The sequence below is a fragment of the Pleurodeles waltl genome, chromosome 2_2 (assembly GCF_031143425.1).
Source record: "Pleurodeles waltl isolate 20211129_DDA chromosome 2_2, aPleWal1.hap1.20221129, whole genome shotgun sequence".
NCBI lineage: Eukaryota > Metazoa > Chordata > Amphibia > Caudata > Salamandridae > Pleurodeles > Pleurodeles waltl.
In genome coordinates, this window is record NC_090439.1 from 970979242 (window position 1) to 971002358 (window position 23117).

The following is a 23117-nucleotide window of genomic DNA, read 5'->3' on the forward strand; positions in this document are numbered from 1 at the left end:
GATTTTAAATGTTCCTTTTAAAATAATAGAGTTGAATAGAACAGTTTTATGCTGTTCACGAAGGTCGCTCACCTCTGCGTTGTTCTTGGAACCTCTCTGTTGCTCTTCTGCCACAGTAATTCCGTTGAGGCCTCTGTGTTCCGTAAAGCAGAGCAGACGGGGAAGAAAAAAAAAATATATCCCACTTCGTCGCCAGTGAAAGATCGTGTCCACAAATAACGGAGAGCTGTATCAAGTTCACGAAGGTAGCTTTATTTCTTTACAGAGGCCCCATCCAGCTCCACCAACTGCCAGCTTCTCAACACTCTTCTCCCTCTGTCCATCTCCGCTGGATTCCACTCTTCCACTCCTCAATTCTAAATTCTACAAGCTATGACATACCACAAGTTCTACAAGCTATGACATACCACACCATCGCCCTTTTAGAATCAGACATCTTAGATGGGGCTCCCCTGATTACACGCTAGTCTTAGTTGGGCAACGATATCCCCTAAATTTAAAGTTATCCAACAGGGGTTTGGTTCCCCCATTTTTAAAAGCATCCCCCTATCCCTTTCATTACGTTCGCATATATTCACTATTTGCAGCATTATTTTCACACAGAATTATAATTTGCAATGTCTGTTAACCGCCTTCACCATTTTAGAATCAGGCATCTTGGTAGGGCGCACATAGTTACACACTAGTCAGTCCTAGTCCTTACTTCTCCTTGTTTGATACCTAATACATTTAGAACTGTGTTATAGGAGTTTGTTTCCCCATTCTTAAACATATCACCCATCTCCTTACCTATTTCAGTTTACATCTGTCTGGTGATCTGGCTAACCACCAAGTTAACTTGGATCTGTGTTTTTATACTCCTTATTGTATCCCACCTTCCATCATGAGGCATGAAGCAACGGTGTTCATCATCCACGGTGACCATTTTCATGTCAGGCATCTCACGTGCATTCTACTTCTTTGTTTCTAGTCCAGCCTCTGAGTTGGCCCCTTCCTGCAAGGTCAAGCAGTGAGTTGCGGTGATGACGCTCATCTAACAATGAGTGGGGAGTCGAGTCTATTTTTCAAGTGCTGTTATATTTATGATTTACGAAATTCATTCTTAGTGGGTTGGATTTATTGTATCCAATCTTGCCCTTTTTATACTGGTTCTGCAGTTGGCACAGGACCCACATGAGAAATTACCAGTTAGTCTTTTCCCATCAGGTATGTCCCTTTCTTGTCTTTGTAGGTGTGTACCAGTCAATTCCTTTTTGTTCTATTTCTTCTATATTCAGAGAGTGATTTCTCTAAGGTTTCACAACCTGGGGCTTTAAGTAATGACCAACTTCTATTGACCAGAATCTCTATTTTATTACTGGTGTTAGTAAAGTTAGATACACAGGTTATTCATTTGTTCTCCATTTGGCTTTTCATGTTATTCTCAAACATGCTCTCACGGTAGCAACACTTTGCTCTATTATAAGTCATTTTGATTCTTTTTTGGATATCCTCTATTAATCAATTTACTTTGTAGCATATTTTTCATGTACTTTGTAACCCTCCCTCTTCATATAATTTTGACAAAGATGGAGGAATTTGCCAAAAGGGATATTGTCCTTCTGACAACGTGGGTGGGTGCTAGTATAGTGTAACAAAGTGTCGCAATCAGGGTTCAGTAAATAATTCAGCCACTAATTTACCATCCTCTGTCTATATTTTGATGTCCAAAAAGTCACATTCTGTCTCATTGATTGATGAGGTGAACTTTAGGTTAGGAGCTCCACTGTTTAGACACTCAATAAAGGTGGTCAACTTCTCTTTGTCTCCTCGCCAAATAAAAAACACATTGTTGATCAATCTCAACCAATGAGATATACTCTCATAAAATGCGGCCATCTCATTGTATATATGTTTAGCATCAACTGTTCCTATATATAATCATGCCAGACTCGGGGCACAGGTTGCTCCCACGCTGGTACCTTTGGTTTGACAGAAAAAATCACTTTCAAAAAGAAAAATATAATTTTTCAGGATTATTTCAACATATTCGCTGACAAAACTTGCATGTGCTGACAAATCCTCTCCCTCTACCTGTAATATCACTTGTATCATTTCTACAGTGTACATAGGGCCTCACTATCCAGAGAGACCAACCATTCATTATTGGGATCACATTGAAGGCGGTTTATCTTGCGTATCATATCATATGTATCTTTTATATATGATGCCAATTTTGAAACCGGTAGTCTTAAAAATCCATCCACATATTTACTTATGGGTTCTGTTAATGAGTTTAAACTAGACACAGTAGGCCTCTTTGGGGATGGGGTCTTTTATGTCCTTATGCACTTTTGGGAGACTGTAATGGGCTGATATTATGGAACGTTCATTGCTCAGGAATTCATACTCTTCATGACATATGAGTTCATCCTCCTTAGCTAATTTTCAAATGCTTTCTACTTTCTGGACCAAGTCTTTCCATTAATTTCTGCTTGATTTTCTATATTAGGCCTCTACAGTCAGAAGGGCTTCCATTCTTCTGTTACAATCTAGTGCATCCATAATAACTATACTTTCCCCTTCATCCCCTGGCTTATGGTGTTAATATCACAGGTCTCACGTTTCTTGAAGTCTTCTCAATGTCTTACAGAAAGGTTATTATTATTCCGAAACTTTTTGTTATTTAGATCTTCTATTCCCTTTTCTATGATCTTCTCAAGCATTTGCACTTCCTTATCCATCATATGTCTTGATGGTGTACAGATTGATGGACGTTTTAAACCTGATTTGTTTTACCGTGGTTCCATCTCACTCCCCATAAAGACATTTTTTAAAACTAATTTTCCTGAAGAGATCCCTCATATCTTTTTCTAACTCAAACTTGTTAACATGTGCTTGGAGCAAATTCTAGACCTTTTTCTTAAAACCTCTTCCTCATCTTTTGTTACATGTTTGGATGACAGATGTATTATTGGGGCCTTTTCATGTTCTATTCCCACTCCTTCTGGCTTCTTGTTCTCATGTACTCTCTACTTGGGCCTGTAGTTTGATAATGGTATATCTATCTCCCTCTCTCTCTCCATCCCCCACTCCCTTCCTCTAACCATATCCCTTCCCCTTTCCTTTCCCCTTTCCCTTTCCCCCTTCCTATCCATATACCTCTGCTTCTCCTTCTCCCTCTCCCTACACATTGAGCTTTCTGTATTTGTTTACTCTAGTGGGGTTCTAAAAAAAACTGATTGTTTCTACTTGTTCCTGCCTCATCATCTTTTCCATCTCTACTGTTTCTACGGTCTTGTCTGATGTCTCTTTCTCCCTCTGAGTCTGAGCTTGTGTATGAAGTCTCAAAGAATATGACCTGTTTTTTGAAGCGTCTCCCTTTATTTTGAAACCATTTTTTATTGCCTCCACTTTCAATCATAGGTTTCTCAAAGTAATATCTGTTGATATCATTTCTCAACTTAATAGTCCTGTCGCTCCTGTCGTAAGTACTCCTTGTACCCTCCTATATATTCCTGTGTCTCCACCAGTTTTCATTTTGCCTCTTCCAGGGCCCCATTTTCTCTAAAGTGTGTCTCCATCCTTTCTATCTCTAGTTTCTCCAAAACTATTATTTACTGTGCTGTCTCAATCATTAGGCTGTAAAGCACACAACGTTCATGGAGGAATCATTTGCATACAAATATTTCAGTGATATTAAATACTATTAATGTTGTAATTAACTATCATTAGGAGCATCCAATCCTGACAGCAACTATTTGCTAACAACGTCTAGTTTTCTTTGAATTTCTCACTATCTACAAAGAGATCCGGCTCATTCTCAACCTGAAGTCCCATTGGAATGATTCACTTTTTACAATACTCAATCATAAAGTCCAAATGTAATTCTGTTTGGATCACCTTTTTTTTCAGGTTCAATGGCTTATTCCATTTTTCATTGTTACTGGTTGATAGAATGATTGTACCTTTGGAGTTGCCATTAATTATTTTATTAAATTGATCCTTGGAGAACCCAAAAGTTCTCACAGTAACCATCTAAATTGTATATACTCCCATGTTATTATCAATTAGTTATTACTCTCCAGCTCACAATCTGTGTTTAAACTCCAAACAGAAGGAGACACACCCTTTAAATGGTGAGTCTCCTTCTGTTTGGAGTTAGTTCATGGCTGCCCTCCTCTGGCATGCAAGGGTCACCAACTTCACCCTGCACAAGGGCAATGGCCCAATTGGTGCAGCAACGGTTTCCTCTCACCTCACAAAGTGAGTGCTCTCAACAGGGCTCCCCACTGGACCTCGCTCCCTCCAACACTTTCTTCTCCCTCACAGGCAACACTGATCTTCACAAGCAGACAGGCACTGGTGTTCCAGGCTCTAGGGCAGGTGGTCTTTGATTACCTGGGTGATGTCCCTTCACCTAGCAGGGAGACTATCAGGACTTGGCCCCCAGTCCTGCTCACTGGAAGAAGTCTTGTACAGCTTCCCCTCTTCACACAGCCCGTCTGGCTGCTTGGCAGATGAAACTTTTTGAGGTCTCAAGCTCCCATTCTCATAGTCCATTTCCAGTGACCAAATGCAGTTTAGAGTCTGAGACTTTGATGTTTATGTTAGGGTGTGCCCACTCATCTGCCTCCTCTTCCTCTTGAAAGCAGTCTGTCACAGAAGGAGTGACTCCAAAGGTGATAGTCCTCCAATACAGGCCATGGAAGTAACTAGAGTTCACGCCTGGATGACAGCCACGGTGAAATGTGTACCAAAAGGTTAGCCCAGGGCCCCAGCACTTCTCTTTCTGATTCTTTTATCAACCCCATTTTCTTCCTGAGATGTGCCCAGGCCCTTTCTATGTGACCTCTCACTGAACTAAAGAGCACAACGTACAGTGGAAGTCAGGCTCTCCCCTCTCCTGTGTGTGTCCTGCCCAGTTTACAGGAATGCAGCAATACACAATTCTGTTTTGGGAGATTCCTTTACCTCCTCTCCATGTTTCACCATGCAGGCCTGGGTCTCCCCATATGGAACTCAGGGCCCTCCATGTGTTGTACCATTCAAAGGCACACGAAGATCCAGTGCATGTATACAGCCAATATGCACTGCCATGCACTGTATCCTTCATGTACTCTGCAACTCACAGTCACACATATACCCAGCATACACATTTCCCATGCACACACTGCTCAATACTATATTATCCCTGTTTTGTAACCTCCCCACGCACACTTATACCCAGCGCAGATACACCACTCATGTGCTGCACAGCTCCACACCAAACTGATGTAGGAGGCCATGTGTGAGGTAAGCACACAGCAGAGGTACTTTAACTGAGTGAGTCTGTAGGCCTCACTCCAGTGACACAGGTTTAAAAGATCTACTGATCACTACACAGTATGCTGCCACCACTGCGCTCGTACTGCTTAACTCCTGGTGAAGGCAGTAGCCACTCACCACTTTGAGGGTATCGCTTCGGGGTCCCCTCCTGGTGCAGCAAGACCCCAATCCATGAGATAGGCCTATTTCATAGGACACACGCATGATATGTGTTTGCCTGCGATAACAAAAAACAGCATTAGGGAGATGCATATCAGTAGATTTGGGCAGTAAGGGCAGGGGTACACATCCATTACCACATGGAGGCCTTTTCCTTCCCAACATTTTGTATGTAATAATGACTGAAGCTGGAGACCTGTTTCAGCTGCTCTCTACCAACCGGTCCATCTGCCATTTCCCACCCAATCATTGACATCTTTATAACTTTTCCTGTATGGTGGCTATGGATGGGTGGGCTAGCTCACGCTTGGCTCCTGTACTCTTTGTACAGGTCAGTAAAGAATGATGACGTAAAGGTTCTGATTACGACTTTGGCGGAGGATATTACTCTGTCCCAAATGTGACGGATATCCCGCCCACCGAATTATGAGTCCATTATATCCTATAGAACTCGTAATGTGGTGGGCAGGATATCCGTCACATTTGGGACTGAGTAATATCCTCCGCCAAAGTCGTAATCAGGCCCAAAGTCTTTAGGAAGTACTTAGAGGCTGCTGATTCTTGAACCTCTCTACATCCTCTCCTATGGAACCATGCGAGGTCACACTCGCAAGGCCGATCCCTAGTTATGGTGTGCTGCATGGAGTGGAAAAATATCTTCTCTGGTTTATTCATGTGAGCAGCCTCATTTAGCCATTCAGAGCAAAGGAGACATTTGGAAATCAGGGCACTTATTTAGTTTAGGAAAAGGATCATAAGTCATGCAAATTACAATAAATGTAGTTTGAAGGAAACTACACATTGCTGTGTGTGCACTCCAAAGAGGAAACAACGTTCTTTCAAATAATTTATTTTCCATTTCTCACAATATTAATTCTTTGGCGAAATAAGAAAACTTCTATAAAAATATAACAGTAACAAATACATACATAATAGACAGACGAAACATCAATGAACAAAAATAGCTTATGAAATACATTAATGTCTGTTACACAGATTCAAAACACATAGCAAAATATGTACATGAATATATAGTATTGTGTTTGTGCCGTGTGACAGTGATTCTTTCTTTATTCAGTCTAAAAGATAAAAGTTATCTCTTGATTCTGATGCCATTAATATTTACTTTTAGTGGCAATATTATATACAAGTAGTTTGAGTAAAAATAAAAGCTGCAAATGAAGTTATAAAATGCATGTCCAGGTAATACGACTTTATCAGGATTACTAGTATGTTCTTCCAAACTCAGGCCCTGGTTTGTCAATTTGAAAACCCCGCCAAAAAGTTAAATCTATTTGTTAAAAATTTCAATTTTAACGTTTGCATTGTTTTTGGATGTGTTTTTGGATGTGCCACCATGTTGTTGCCTATTGTTTTAAACAAGATTATTCTCAATATCATTGTTTAAATTCTGAATTTTAATTAGTTGGTGCAGATAGAGTGATCGTATTTGTGAAATCACTCGCCAAAATTCAGAATCATAAAATATCTTACTGTCATAATCGGCATTTATGATTGCAACACATTGAAATCATGCATAAGGTTCCCAAATCTTGATTCCCAGAATGAGAATGAAAAATTGGGATTTTTCAAGCAGCAGATTGAAGTTTCTACAGCAAAATATCTCTGCACAATTCGCACGTGCATTCCAAATAGAGGAGTGATGCGGTGCCTTTGACAATATGATGAAGATCCTCAAGTTGTGACATCGTGGATATTCACAAAAGTTTTCAATGATTTTCCGCCCCAATTTCCATATTTAATCATACCACTAAATATGCCTAAGTAATTCAATTAGTGTTAGTGAGAAAGTGAACAAATCGGTTGCTGAAAAGTTTCAAAAAGTTCATATATTCTAGGGGCGAATGGGAAATAAGTAAAAGATGAAAATGCACATATGTTCTACCTGACCTTGGGAGTGTATTTGAGTATATGTGGGTTTCCTGTGAGTAAACATTGTTAATCTAGGAAAATGGTAGGTTCCAGTCTACAATAAGTATATTTATGCATTCTTTTTTCATACTTCTAGAATATCTTTACCGGCCTAGAGCTATCAAGTAAAGGCCATGTTACAAAGAGTATGTCTCACTCTGTATGACCCTCCAAAATGTAGTTTTAGAGAATATTTCATTAACGGTGAATACACAAGTCACACTTTCACCTTCCATGTTTTCTCTGTTTTTTGTTGGAAGCAGTTTTTCAGGAATGTTTAAGGATGATTATGCGTAAAATGCCCTGTTTGTTTTACTGGCTGTCATTGCTTTAGCAGAATTCAACATTGTAACTAACAGCAAGTTGGTGAAATTAGGGCGTTTTTAACATAGCCTTGGTTATTTAGTTCTGCTCTATCATGTGTTTGCGACTAAACAACGTTTCCAGAGTGCTAACAAGTTAAAAGTTGATAGAATGGAGACAATCAGATTCATTGAACAGGTTGAGGTGGCCTCTGACTTTTGTCTTTGAGGCAAGTGCATAAGTTGATGTAAAGAGAATGATGTTCACTGTGTACCAAGCACTTAAAAACTCTGAGTGGGGTAGGGAGGAGATTCTTGAGGGTCGAACATTGTATATTACGAAGCCACCTACTAAATCATATAGACTTGCATTGAAAAAAGCCATCAAGCTGTAGAAGGTGGAGGCATCGGTATGGCTGCCTGGGCTGGACAATCTGATTTAATCAAGGAGCTCTACAGTGGTTCCATATTTTCTGATCAATTCCGAATGTTTCCAACTGTGTCCTTTAACATTCTAAAAGTCAGAGTAGGGACTTCATGGCAGGAGCGATTTGATAAGTCATTTTAAAAACCAAAGCCTGCGCCTGTGACTTGCTTCAATGTCTATGTCTATGTTTCTCAGCTCTTTATAATATTCTAGGTGGGACATGACACATTCCGTGGGCCAAGGAAACATTTAGGGGGTTGTCAGTAGGGAACAGCTTTCAAATAGAACGGGCAGAGACAATGTCCTCATGGGGATAATTTAAGCCCCCAAGCTGCCAAGATGTGCCCAAATAATGACATTACACCATTCCAAACCAGCCCTAAAGACTCTCCACTAGCTATTAGTGGATACCAGGTTCAAATTCAAGACACTTGAAATTGTCCATAAGGCCTACTAGAACAAGGACCCAACATACTTATAAATACTCGCCCCACATTACACCCCACCCAGGAGACCTAATATAAATGTATATAGCTCACACTGCCACATACTCTTCAATAAATAATCAAGCAGAAAAAAACGATAACTTCTTCAAGGCCACTGTTTTTTTCATTCTAGCCAGATTCGTAGAATACGTTGTACACACTCCAAGCAGCAACCTGGCAAAATACTCAGATGCAACTTCAAGCGTCCACTAAAATAGTTTTTGTTTGTAGTTACAAGCAGCTGTGTTTCAGTGACTGCATCTGATTTCCAATAATTTCCAAGAATAACTTCTGGTATAATCTGTACATTTTCGCGCCATTAAGGAATTTAACCAGTTTCTTTAGTCTCTGTCCCAATTCTTCAGGGAGTTTTCTAAATTTCAAACGCTGCAGTGCTTTGATTGTATCAGGGTTGCCCGTTTTCGTCCTCCACAGGCTGAGCAGTTTCAGAATTTTCCCTGCAGAAGGACAGGTCACCGGGATCTTCTCCACAATCCCTTGTCTTAGTTTCTTTCCAGGCAAAGCATGCTTAAGTGCCACAAGATGCTCCAGTGTGAGATTCATGGTTCCGATGAGACTGAACACCTCCTTTTCACACATATCAATGTCTGCATTAAAAACAAAAAACAGACAATGAGTACTGTTCATTAATATCTGGGGATAGTTACAATGATACAGATATAACTTCTCTCGGTAGGCGAGTAGAGTTATGCCTATCCAGAATGCTCTACACACATATTGAGGTTTATGAAAGTGCTAACTCATTTTGATTAACATGCAATGCGCATAACTTTGCTCCTATTTGATACTTAGAGGATCTTTTGCAGTTTGCCAGAGTGGAAGTCTCTGGGTCCCATCAGCTTTCCCGCTCCACCAATGCTGAGGTTTTCCCACCCCATTAAAAATGCATCTGTCCCTTGTGCTAATTTCAACAAAGTAGATATGCATCTTTTATTCGACTTTAATCATTCAGAGTACACTTATCGGTGGCTATGTTTAATTTGTTTCCAAGCTGACTACATACCTGACATGATATTTGCAAGCCTTTGTTCATGGTATTTCCTTTTTGCTCACTTGAGCATGATATCAATTTATTATTTTAAGAAGAGAAGTGACATAAAAGAATAAAACCTGGCACAATATATCTGCCTCTCAATAAATAACTTATGTATACCATTATGTGCCGCTTTAGGTACACAATATTAATAAATAGTAAGATCTGGAACAAACTGAAAAAGCAAGAGGTGAAGCCGCGTCCTACTTGAGAAAGCTGCAAAAAAGACTCTGTCCTCTCCATTTGTTGTTTTAAATAAATTGCACATATAGGGGGTCATTCTGACCCTGGCGGTCTATGACCGCCAGGGTCGCGGATGACTGAAGCACCGCCAACAGGCTGGCGGTACTTCAAAGCCCATTCCGACCGTGGCGGTAAAGCCGCGGTCGGAAAACCGGGTCCGGCGGTTTCCCGCCGGATTTCCCCCGGCTGGGCTAATCCTTCATGGCGGCGCTGCAACAGGAATGGCGGGAACGGGTGTCCTGGGGCCCCTGGGGGCCCCTGCACTGCCCATGCTACTGGCATGGGCAGTGCAGGGGCCCCCTAACAGGGCCCCAGCATGCTTTTCACTGTCTGCACCCGTCGCGCACCTGCAACACCGCCGCCCGCCAGAGTAGGAATGAGGCCCATAGTCTCCACTCCAAGACCCATTAAGGCCCCATCATAGAAGAAACACAGTCTGGAGCTTCTCCCTGGACACAGAAGCCTATGACAGACTGCACCTTGCAATCAGTGCACTATTGGAGTGTGCCTCTGAACGGGTCTAGGTGGTTTTGCTGCATTGTGTTACTTTGTGGCACTAGGATGACTCGGTTCAAAACACATGAAGTGTTAGAAGGAAATTGTTGGAATAATCAGAACTACTGATCTGGGTAAAATTGTGTAGTACAGCATTAAAGCCCTGATTTAGAGTTTAGCGGAGCTCGGAGGGGTTACTCCATCACAACGGTGACGGATATCCCATCCATCAAAATATAAATCCTACTGGACATAATGGAATTTATATTTCCGGGGACGGGACTTCCGTTACCCTTGTGACGGAGTAACCCAATTACCAAACTCTAAATCAGGCCCTTAATCTTTCTCTTGAAAGCGGTAGCTATCTATTTCATAAAAGCATGAGGCAGTATATTGAGCCCCTTATAAATGGGGATGTTTTCTCATGCCACTGAAATACAATAAATAAAAGATAGAACAACTAGCATTGATTCAAACCTTTAAATGTCTGTCCCCAGTACAAAGTGGTGGTAAACTAGTTGTTACAGTTTTGCCAAACATATGCAAATATGTGACAGACAACTCAGAAAGGCACTGCCTGAAGGGGGTTCACGCAAAAAAGTCAATAGTTGAAGTGGGCTTACCCAAAGCTGCTCTCTCTATTTTATACGCTGGGTGTTGTGCTGACATGAAATGTGTCCGTTTGTAGCCAAATCAAAAAAATGACTGGCACCTTTGCTTGGGCTTCCTGCCATAACAACTATGAAAAGTATAGCTCTGAACTTTTGACACTGAGTGGAACAATTTCTGATCTCAAGTCGCTGGATGAACATTGACCTCTATGAATCAGATACAATGTTGGTACGTTGGGTCTTACTGTCGTTTTCATTCTGAATATGTTCCCATCAGAACCCCCAGATGTAATATTTCAGGCTAGATCTTATTAGTTATCTCAACAATGATATCCATATTTCTATATCTGCTGTTTACAGCTTTCCATGTACTTCGTAGCTGCCATTTTGCTCTTGCTACATTGTCTAAACCCATTATCTGTCTGATATGATAGATCTCATGTCCCATCATGTACTGCTTCTCTCACTTTTTGCGCCATAAAAGCATGTTTTTGCACTTCTCTGCACTGAAGATAAGCTGCCACCTCATAGAAACAAGACCTGTGTTTATCACTCCTTCACATTGAGTCTAACCTCCTGATTTCTATCTAATGTTGTCTAGTTAATGTCTTTCATGTGGATGAAAAGCATTGAAAAGGCTGGTTCAAAGTACATTCATTACAGCATCATATGTCTCTTTTCCTTGAGAATATATGGCATTCTCTAGCATGCTCTACCGTGCATCCTGCATGAAGTTCACCAAACATATTTACTTACATAGACTGGTCGTACTGTTTAGAAATCTTCTTATTTGAATATAAACACAAAAGCTTTACTGAAGCTTAATGGTCTGTTTTGGAGCTTGACAGGAAGCCCTACCAGCCCACCAGGTCAGTGAAGCTATGGCCTCTGCTCCCCAATAAAGGACCACCTGTCCTATGTAATGAGCTCTACCTACCTGGTAGGGATCTCTAAACCCTGCACTGAAACCCCTAGTGTGGCAGATACAGTAAAGGCTGTGAGCCTTGCAGAGTGGGCCTCATTTTTCTTATGCTTATTCCACAAAGTTTTCATTGTCCCTGAAACAAACCCCTCAAAGTAGAGATTGTTGTTGAAAAATAAAGAGCTAACTGCCCTGTCTCTTATGGGGTTTTCTCCATGCTTGTGGGGGCTATTAAATGTACTCCCCGCCCCTTTGACAGTCCCAGGCACGGAAATCTATTGGCAGCTGCCCTCGCCCCTAAATAGGACAAAGCGGGCATCAATTTGACCGGGTGACCTAGGAGTAGAGGACCACCAGGTCAAGGATTTCCACCAGAAGAGCCAGGCTCTGTCAACTGGACTCCAGTGGTTCCCCACCTTTTTTACGGTTAGTTTACGGCAGTGCTCCTACTCCACCAACTCCTAAATGATTTGCAGTGGGTGTTTTTTTTAAAACAAATTCTGTATTCACGGATCCATTGCAAATGTACACAGGGGGACGCAGTGATCCCCGTGGATCGGATGAAATTTTTTTTGTGTTCTATGGGGTCAGGCTACCTGTATTCTGACCCCTTGTGAGTTTTTGCACTGTATTTTCCCACCCCACAGCTGATGCGACAAACACAATGGTGGGCACAACTTTTCTGACAGGTTGCGGCCAGCCAATCAGGGCCTTGCTTTTCCCCTGGATCCGCAAATCCTCAATCGGTGGATCCGTGGAGGAGCTGGGTCCATGGATGTATATACATATTTTAACCTCAAATAACTCCAAAACCTCTGAACGTATTTACACCACATTATGAAAACACACTTTCTGGACCAAGATCTAGCTTTCTGCCAAATATGGTGAAATTTCATTCAGCGGTTCAGGCTGTAATCATGTTCAAAATTTGAAAAATCCTCATGACAGATCATCCTGAAACTTTCAAAACACCAGCTAAAGTGATTGTCGTATTAGTTTTGAAACTCTCGTGAAGATTTGTCAAACAGGGGCAAAGTTATTGGCAAAACTATATATATATTTGTATATATATACATATATATACATATATGTATACTTTCTGTGATTACATTGATGAGCTATTATTCTTTTACTTTTTGTTGGTTTTCTTCGACCCTCTTCTCATTCTTGCTTTTTGCTCACAATACTGGGCTTGTCCTGACAGATCTTAACAATAGTTTGTCTCCTTGCCTCATGGCTCTAGAAATGCTGTCATTGGCCCGGGCATTTGGCCACCTGTCTGCCTACCCTGCCTTTCTCTGCTGTCATCATTTGCGCTAAATAAATTCGAATGATTTCTCTTATTACCCTTTCATGTAGAAGCTGCATTGGAACAACATTAGACTTCACAGGGTGAATGTAAACCTTCAGGTGGCCTTGGTACATAGCTCAGGGGCACAGTGCATCTTGGCAAAAGAAGTTAGGACAATGTTCTTTGACTGGCGAGCCCCACTTGCATAATGTAGTCCCAGGTCTTCTTGTGAGGGATTTATGCCTATTCAGCAGACTTTCTGGCCTGGGGGTTAATTCTTGCACCTAAAGATGGATTGCACCTTTTATTTCTGAACACATTAGGGCTGTCTTTTGGTCTCCTTTCTGCTCCAAGTTTACATCACTGCTTTTGAGGTAAATAGTGGGTCTGCCCTTAGCCCCTTACTGAAACACCGAATAATATGTGGCTTTTCTTGATTCTCTCATCCAAGACTTTAGTGTGACCATATATGCTTAAGATACACAACTGCTGGTCAGACTTTCATGATCTAATAGAACCCAGGCCAGTGCTGGTGATAGCGACAGTTAAGATGGTCTAAACTCGGATAAAACTGATGTTTGGTGGACTTCCTCCTTTTGTCGAGGGTTCATTTTAGTGCTTTGCCTGGGAACACTTATTTTAGCTCTGGGCCTGTGGCCTGTGCCCTTTTTCCTAGTTCATTTAATTTATTCCTTTTTATAATTTTAGCATGGCTTCATTTTAACGAGGATCTAAAAATCAGTTGCCTTTCAACGCAGGAATTGCTATTAGCTCCTTTGCACAACATTTCATTTAATGTTAATTTTTTGTGCCTCTGATCAAGGCTGTACATGATAATCTACCATGTATTGCCTGTCCAAAACCTTACACAGAAAGATGCACTATCACGTCAGGCCAGTTCTTAGAAGACAACATGTTTTAATATAAAAACACCACACTGGCAAAATAAGGATAGAGAGGAAATTCCATCCATCCATCTTACGCTGTACCATGTCGTCACAGCTCTGTGGAATTTCGCCTCGTTGATCCAGCCATGTGGGAGGACTGCCAGCAGGCAAAGACCCCTGCCTTGTTATTTAGAATTGGAGCCGGGGCTACCTTCCAGGGACTAGTAGGGCAGGGAAGGGCTACCACTGCTATGCTCTCATGTAGATGCTAGAAGTGTAAGTAGGGATTTTAGATTCACTAGCATACCAGGAAGCTGTGACTTTTGATTTATTTCACACTCATGGTCACAATAATAATTATATTGTATTTCATTTTCCTAATAATTGCAGCGCATGCTTTTTTACATAGAATGCAGTTGCTTCAATTAAATGTATTGAAATCTATCCTGCATATCTTTGTCCGTCTTCGCATGTATGAGACCTCATACAAATGAGAGAAAGGGGTCAGATCTGTTCTACCATGACTTCCCTGAGGAGTCAGAGTGTTATGCGTCAAGCTACCACAAATTACCTTTGCTTTTTAGGTTTGGGTGCAGTGCTGCGAGCTAGCCGAATTGTTTAGGCCTTCGGTTTCCAGACGGTGTGGGATCTACTCAGTCATCCACATGCGGTGGGGCTGCCGCCCAAAACCAGCAGTCTTACCTCCATGGTAAGAGTCCTACAACACTGCCTAGATGTTTGCTTGGTTGTCTGCTGAACGGTGGTCTTCTCTTCAGCAAGATGACACAACCAGAGGTATATTTTTAACTCCTTTGTTGCTCTGGCTCCTAAGATTAAAAAATCTTGCTTTTAGTGTTATTTTTACTCATCAAAGTATTATGTAAAATTCTATTTGTCCTTCATTCTACAGGAAAACATCTGTTGATTCTTATCCTGATTATGGAAACATGTTCCATTTGCTGTTGCACAAATATCTTCGAACAGGATGCTGCTGATCGAAAATTCTGTGACCTGCCTGTATCTTGGCAAATGTACTTCAGGCCATATATCCCATCAGACAGCCTAATTACACCAGTGCCAGTAGCCAAGAGAGTGTTGATTAAGACTCTTTAAGATCTCAGTTCTGAGTTTGGTGTAACTTCATGGTTTGTTTGTAATTTTTTCAGAGGTGATAAATATTTGATCTGTGAGTTTTGCAATGGTTCATCGTTCAGCACACAGGATGTGTACTAACTACCTACCTGCTCTCTTTAGTCTACAGCTCAGGGACTGTTGCTTATCCCTTGCATTAAGAAGCATCTGGGTCTTTCTCTTATCTGTCAGCTTCCAAACGGAGCAAACCTCCTATCAATTTTTTTACATATTTCTAGGTTCAATCAAATCTGAAGTGGGTCTGACAATTACAGTGTTTTGGTCAATCTCCGTAATAATCAACAGATTGTCATAAAACCAATTTCAATGTTGTTATGTACTCAGTCACCACAGTTCACATTTACCTTTTATAATCTTACGGACAACATTTTGACCTTTGTTTTGAGATTTCCATAACTTCAACAGATGAAAAATCCTTTCATGGGAGTTATGCCTTTTATTAATCAGTTCTATATTTTCTTCATGCATTTTCATGCCAGGCAAGCTCTGCATTAGTATGTTCAGCCATTTTGGAGCAAGGTCCGTAGGAACAGCAAACCGGAACAATGCTTCCTCACACAGAGTTATATCTGCAAAGAATACAGAATAAAGTAGTGATTTATAGATACATACATCAAATCCTGATTTGCATAGAAGTAGATTTAAAACCATTACAAACTGCAAGGAAACCCTGCAAACTACATATGTAACCAACCGAGAAAACACATTCCCTTGTTAGTTTAAGGATACTGAAATGCTAGTTCTTAAACATTTAAAACATGAAGGGCCAGATGTACTAAGAACTGGTTGCAAAACCTGGTTGCAATTTGAGACCAGTAAAGAACTTTATAAACCCACCTATGTCCTAATAGGTCGATTCATAAAATTCAGATTCAGAGTGGGTCGCAATCTGACCTCTTTGTGAATATTAATAAGGTAGGTCACAAATTGTGACTCACTTCTATTGGTGGCCATCAAAGTTAAGGTGGTCATCTACAGTTAACTTCTTTTTAAATACAGGACACTTTCCCAGACCTCTGCCTTCTTCCCAAATAACTTAAAACTGGTCATAGTGAGCCATGTGGGACATGATCTATTTTCCCTACTAAGGCTTTGTAAATATGTAAAACTCAATAAACTGTCTAAATAAAGCATGAATAGGCAAACCCTCAGTTCTTAAGGCTGCCATTTGCTTTTTTGCAAAGGCACCAAATGAGATGTAGTATCTTACATCTTTGTGTGACATTTGTCAGGACTTTTGTACTGCTGTGTACACTGTTTACGTGCAAATCAGAAACTTTGGCTAGTGCCTTAAAGTTATACGCTGTGACAAGATGTATCAATGCCCACTTAAAGACTGATGGCAGACCCGGGTAGGTTTTTAGGGTCCTGTTTCTTTAGTTCGTTAAGTGCTCAGCTCAATTTCCTGTTTCTTAAAACTTGTTCATTACCTAACCCGTGAGACTCTATTGGGCATAAGCTGTTTAAAGCAAGAGCATTGTGAATTTTTGTTACATTCTGAAAATTGTCACGCATGTGGTTGTTGGGCATGATTTCCATAAGAGGTCATAAATCTTAGTTTTTTGGTTCTTCTTGCACCTGTATCTAGATTCTTTTCAAGCCTGCTCCCCAATTGCCCCATTCGGCTATTGTTAATCCTGGCTTTCTGTCACAAATTCGAGTTAAAAATATCATTCTTCATAAACGTATATCCACAATATCGACTACCTCAACATCGTAAAGGTAAATATATAGGTAAGTATATATTTACCCTGTTCTTGTATCACATCTACGCAGCTTCAAGATATATATATATATACATATATATATATATCTATATATGTGTACATACACACACACACACATATATAGATATATATATATATATATATATATTTTTTTTTTTTTTTCACTGCTTGCAGATATGAAGTGAGGAATAGAAAATATTGTGGCAGCACGATATATCTAATTTTGTCTTAGAACCCTGTTTGATGAATGGTTAGAGTGCAAAGCAGTGCTTAATTTGTGCTTGTTGTTTCCTGTGCTGAGCACCGGCACTTATTTTTCAGGGCTGGGGCTTATTCTTCGGCATCAATCATTTGCTGCAACTAAAAGACACACATGGGAAAGACGGAGGAAGAGAAAAACGAAAAAGCGACACTAGGGGAGAATGCAGAAAGCTGCAAGAGTAAGATGAAGGGGCAGGGAGTGGCTTTATATGGATTGAAGAGGCCCGAGATGGCTTCAGGGTTTCGCTACCTCAGTATTCCGTGGTCGCACATTTAATTGCAGCAGCCGCGTGTTTAAGAGGAGGGCTTTGGGCACCGGCACCTTATTATTTACAAATTAAGCACTGGTGCAAAGTGAGACTCTGGTCTTCCTCGGTGAGTGGTTTCCATTCTTAACACTGCATGGTCAGTCCCCTGTGATATGATAATTTAGTTTTAATTTAGCAAGCGTCATGATGGAGTAAGAAATCAGATCAGCGCGTGGTATTGTGTCCCTAGAAGACTGCCATCGTTTTATGAGACACTGCACCTTTGACAAGCATTCTTTCCAACTAGATGTGTTTTCATGGGGGCGGTTAAGTAATACTGTACCTGTTTCACATTTGGAGACTGAAGGATCTGCTACATTTTGCTGACATATGCTGTCATGTGTTGTGTTTCCTTTGAAGTACATTGTTAGCCCCATCTTTTCGCAGTCTGTGTGCCTCTGACATGTAGCTTTGGCTGAGACCTCACTTGAGAAGAATCCTTGGGGGCACCGCTCACAAACAGTGTCATGCTCTGGGGTGCCTGGAAGAATGTAAAAAAAATATTTTAGTACAAAATAGAAAACATACGTAGAATGTGAAAAGAATAGGATTGTTACACTGTAAATGATGTGTTCAGATTTGATGTATAGTGTTGCTTTTTGCATTACTTGTGTGTTCAACTTAAATCAATAGGATTCAGTTTTACATGATTACAATGGTATTCCACAGTGTGACCTAGCTCAGGGAAGTATGGAAGCAATGGTGTGCTTCACAAGACTGAAAATAGAGGAAGTAAATAATGTTTCATATTTCAGGTATTTAAAAGAGATTATACTTGGAGTTACATGAATAGCACCAAAGCACAGTGCAAGAGAAATCTTGGTTTAAAGTTTTAGGTGCTCATTCACGTTTCCGCAAATGGGGGAAATATTTGTTTTTAAAGAGCTAAATTGTGCATTTAAAAATGATTTCCCCCTACTATATAGGCTTAAAAGCCTGAGGTAGGGTTTCCGGCTTCCAGTTAAATCCCGTTCTAACCAATAAAACACCACAGAGGGGAATGTTTTATTTTCAATACAAAGCAGAAAGCGCTTTTACCGCAATTTTTCTGCATTGGTGCCGGTTTTGTCAAAGCAATATAAGTGCAGTCTTTATCTTTAAGCACTTTTTTGTAAAGAATGAACCCACTATGATCCACTTGGGTAATGTTAGTCGACTAACATACCCTTTTGACCGTCCATCAGGTCCCTGGAATCCCCGGACCTACTTCTAGCTCCATATTAGGGAGCACGCCACATTTCATGTGGCTTCAGGCAACTGTTGACTCTATTTTGCTGGTTTGCAGCTGAACTATGAGCAGGGTTTCTGCCCAGGGAAAGAGGCACCACAGTGATATCATCCTCCTTCACTGAAAGCATGACAGCGCTTCGCTTTCTGAAAACTCAGCTTTCAGGATTTTGGCAGCAAAGATGACTGGGCAGAAGGATGCCTCCAGAATCATGTCATGTCCTCATATCCTTTGAAATGTCATCAATGATGTAATTTAACATGTCATGAGTGATGTAATATATGAGCTCATAAACACTGCAAAGCTGAGGTGCAAGTTATAGTTAGCTCCGGAAACGTATTAGCGAATTTCAGTATGGTTTTTAAACATTAGTTTTTATCTTATTTGAACACTTAAATGTAGCACCAGTTTAATCTTTGTTTTTTCAGCAAAATTCTGGGTTCTTCTTAATGCAAATTAACACCTTATTGCTATAGATACCGATTAAGTCACTTTAGCCTTTGTTTTTTTTAAATTAATTTCTGTGTTTTTTATCACACTCAGCCAATGCCCCACCTACACACTGCTTTTGATCATGAGCTAGTGGGAGTTGGTCATAGGGCCTAGACTCTGACCAGGCTCTGAGTTCACCCCCCCTCTGGGTGCCCATCCCTGTCCCTCAATACTCAATATTGTGAACATTTCTAGGACACAGGGACTGAGTCCCCCAGCCCTGCTATTGGGGGCCACAACATTTTCTTCAGTGTTGTGGCCAGCCTATCAGCTTTCTCAGTGCGATGGGACCGGTCCTGTGTCATGATACCGGAATGGTTGGAGGGGGACAAAGTTCCATTTGCCAAACAAAGGCCCCTAGTTTGTTTAATTTTCGATACCGCAGAACTACTTTGGGACCAACCATCCTGATATGCCTAATATTGTAATCCCTTTAGGCTCACCTGAAGCTCTTCTTTAAATGCAAATTTCTTGAAAATGACTTAACAGATTTACACCAAATTATGAGAAGCATGCTTTAGGAGTAAAGTTCTGACTTTCTGCCAACATTTCTTTTCATCCTTTTCCAGTATCAGAAACAAGGCATCCTATATGAATTAACAAGTGAAATCAATCTTTTGGGACCCCCTTTGACTTGGCCCCCTTGATGGATTGTCACAAACCCTTCCATGAAGAAGCAAAAGTGGATAAACCTTTTTTCTGGAAAGTTTCATGAAGATTTGTGAAACAGCCCCAAAGTTATTATGGAAACAAAAAACTTTGTTCCATAGAAACTCTAACCTAACCATAACTAACAACTGTGGTAACTGCTGGGGACTTGTGCAGTGAGGTTTTGGCCACCCATGCTGGTTTTGATGCCTGCATGGGCTTTGGTGCAGGGCTTGGCTGGGTGCCACAGGATTTGCACAATGAGGCGTTGACCACTCATGTCAGGACCTGACCAGAGCCCAGCAGGCAACCGTCCTACGCACACAGCTGAAGGCTGCACACAGAAGGGTAGTTCACTGAATAGGTTACAAAATCCCCAGAAATTCACTGAAATAACAAAGGTTAAAGTTATGCTATAGTTATGTATGTTAGTAGGATCTATCCTTATGTTACAAACATCCTAGAAATTCACTAAAAAATGCAGAGGTTAAAGTGATGTAATAGGAGTTGAAATAAGATAAATGCCAAGGTTTAAAAACAAAAAAAACACTGAAATTCACCAGATATATTTTACTGAGCTAAGTATAACTTGCACCCCCCACCCACTATGCATGCTTATGACCTCTCTGACATCACTGACGACATGGTAAATTACATCACTGATGGCATCGCTCATGACATCTCAGATGACATACTTGATGACATCACTGACTACATGATACAACCATTGTGACACAGTGTATGTATATGGTATTTCTACAGCACTCATAGTCAAAGGGCAGTAGAGCACTGTACATAGCCACAGGCAAGCTTAAGTTTGGCAAATAATAGGAAAGGAAGCTGAGTTTTGGACTGTTATTGCATTGTAATAGTCTGTTCTTCCAAGCGGTGACTCTTCAGCTCTTTCATAGATTGGAGCATCATTGGGGAAGTCTTGATAGATGGGAATGTAGTTCCACATACTGGTTGCATGCATGGAAAATGCCTAGTCTACAGTCTACTGGAGTCCAGCCTGTGCGTGTGCCAAGACCACCATATATGGTGAGCTTGTCTGCAACACTAAGTTTTGTGAAGGCTTTTTAAAATATGCAACTGGTTTTGAAGATGACACAGGCTTTCAAGGGGAGCCAATGGACACTTCATCCCTGAATTACTCACCAATCAAATTAGCTATCCCTCCATGTGCTCATTCCTTCTTCCATCAGTGCACAACTGGATCATCCACGTTTTCACTCTTCTGTTTGTCAGAAATCATAATGGGTGTGCCATTACTAGTTTTTAAATAAAGGGGATTGCTTGGTCTCTGTCCTATAAATTGAGTTTTTTTTCTCCATGGTATGCATGCTACTTGCTTTTTCCACGGCTCTACCCTATGATGTATTTTATGTATGGTGAGAAAGCACAGTCTGTCGGTCTGGACATCCACTCATGTATTATGGTGTTTATTTGCCCATGGTGCCACATATTCCTACTGCATTGCTTAATATTTCATTAAGGTAGGAGGGTAGACCTAGGCTTTGTATGTTATGCAGCAGAATTTAAAAGCTTTATGAAGTACTGGGGACAAGTACTGAAATGCATGTGCTAAACATTATAGTCAGAAAAGTAATGTTCAGATATTAAAAGTATTTAGGGAAGTGGCAGTGAAATCGATGTCATTGTGAACAGGAAAGAGGGGGTATTTACTACAACAAAAAAGAAAATGCGTACCCTGTTGCTGTGACAGTAGATCCTCCCAAAGGGGCAACCTGATCAGAGGACCAATGCTCATGCTCAGGAGTTTGGGATACTATATTCGCCATGCCCAATGTGGAATCAGAAGAATGACTTGGGCTTGGTTGTTCCTGATCTTCTTCCGAAATAGTATGGGTAAAAAGGCGTAGAGGAGGCCTGAAATTCACTCAAGATGAAAGGTGTCCCAGAGAGAGAGTTGCCTTGAAAACTCCAGTGTGCAGAATTGCTGACATTGTGTTTTTCTAGGTGGTAGGAAATAATTCTAAACAAGGTTCTCCCCAATTGCTGAAGAGACCTTGCACCACTTATGAAAGGAGATGCCATTTGTGATTGTTAAGGGGGACCCAATCGCCGTTTATCAGCCACCACTGCAGAGTTTTTTGCAATTTCCTCTGATATATGGAATATGTCAGAGAGATTCCCCTGATGCTTCATCCACTAGGACTTTAGGTCCCACTGAAGAGCCTGCATATGCCAGTGGAAAGTTCTTATCAGCAGGATGCAGGAGGCGATGAGGTCTAGCAGCCTTAGAGTCCGTTTCACTGAAATCCAAGATAGACTCCAGAACATCTGAATCATAGCCTGAATTTACTGTACTCACCACTCTGGAGGAGAGGCCCAAACAAAACTGTGTCCAGTATAGCTCCAATGAAAGGGTGCGTCTGAGAGGGAGTCAGGTGTGACTTCACCACATTGATACTGAATGCCACCAAAAGCAGGAGGGACACCGGAGTCTGGCAGCGGAAGAAGACTGCTTGGGAGAGCCCACCGTCAATAGATAGTCATCGAGGTAGGCGAAGATTGGAACCTGTGACCTCCACAGATGTGCTGCAACCATGGCCATCACATTGGTAACATCCAAGTGGCACCGGTGTGGCCAGATGGGAGCACAGTGAACTGAAAATGCTTGTGGCTCACTGTGAACTGTAGGTAATGCCTGTGGATAGGCAGGACTGGAATACAGAAGTAGTGGCCTGCAGTTCCAGTGCTACCATCCAGTCTCTATGATTCAGGGCAGGCAGAACCTGAGCTAACATGAGCACCTTGAATTTCTCCATCTTGAAGAAGAAGTTGAACGGGCACAGGTCTAAAGTAAGGCAGAGGCCTCTGCCCTTCTTGAACACCAAGATGTAGTGGGAATAGCAACCACCACGTACTTCTGTAGAGGGCACTGTCTTGAAGGCTCCTCTGGCCAAAAGAGCCTGCACTTCCTGATGGAGCAGGGGAGGTGGTCCTTCATCAGCCGGTTTGGGGATGGTGATATGAATGGCAGAATTTCTAAAAAAGGAATGGAGTAACCGCGCTGAACAATTTAAAGTACCCACTTGTCTGATGTTATGGACTGCCAGTAGGGTAGGGTATGCTGGATCCTGTCGTTTACTGGGTTCCCTGTGACTGTAAGGGGACAAACTAAAGGGTTTTGAGGCTGCAGCTGCTGGGGGGATAGAGGAC

At 41.3% G+C, this 23117-nt stretch overlaps 1 protein-coding gene across 1 annotated transcript in view; it reads right to left on the reverse strand.

Moving 5' to 3' along the window:
- Positions 1 to 6306: 6306 nt before the first annotated feature.
- The window catches only part of TNFRSF11B (TNF receptor superfamily member 11b), a 79490-nt gene continuing 62679 nt past the window's right edge, over positions 6307 to 23117 (reverse strand). The window contains exons 3-5 of the mRNA XM_069220653.1: positions 17847 to 18044; positions 15612 to 15836; positions 6307 to 9220 (exon numbers count right to left, since the gene is read on the reverse strand). Coding sequence (XP_069076754.1) covers positions 8844 to 9220; positions 15612 to 15836; positions 17847 to 18044 — 800 coding nt within the window. The 3' untranslated portion in view covers positions 6307 to 8843. The remainder of the gene's footprint in view (positions 9221 to 15611; positions 15837 to 17846; positions 18045 to 23117) is intronic.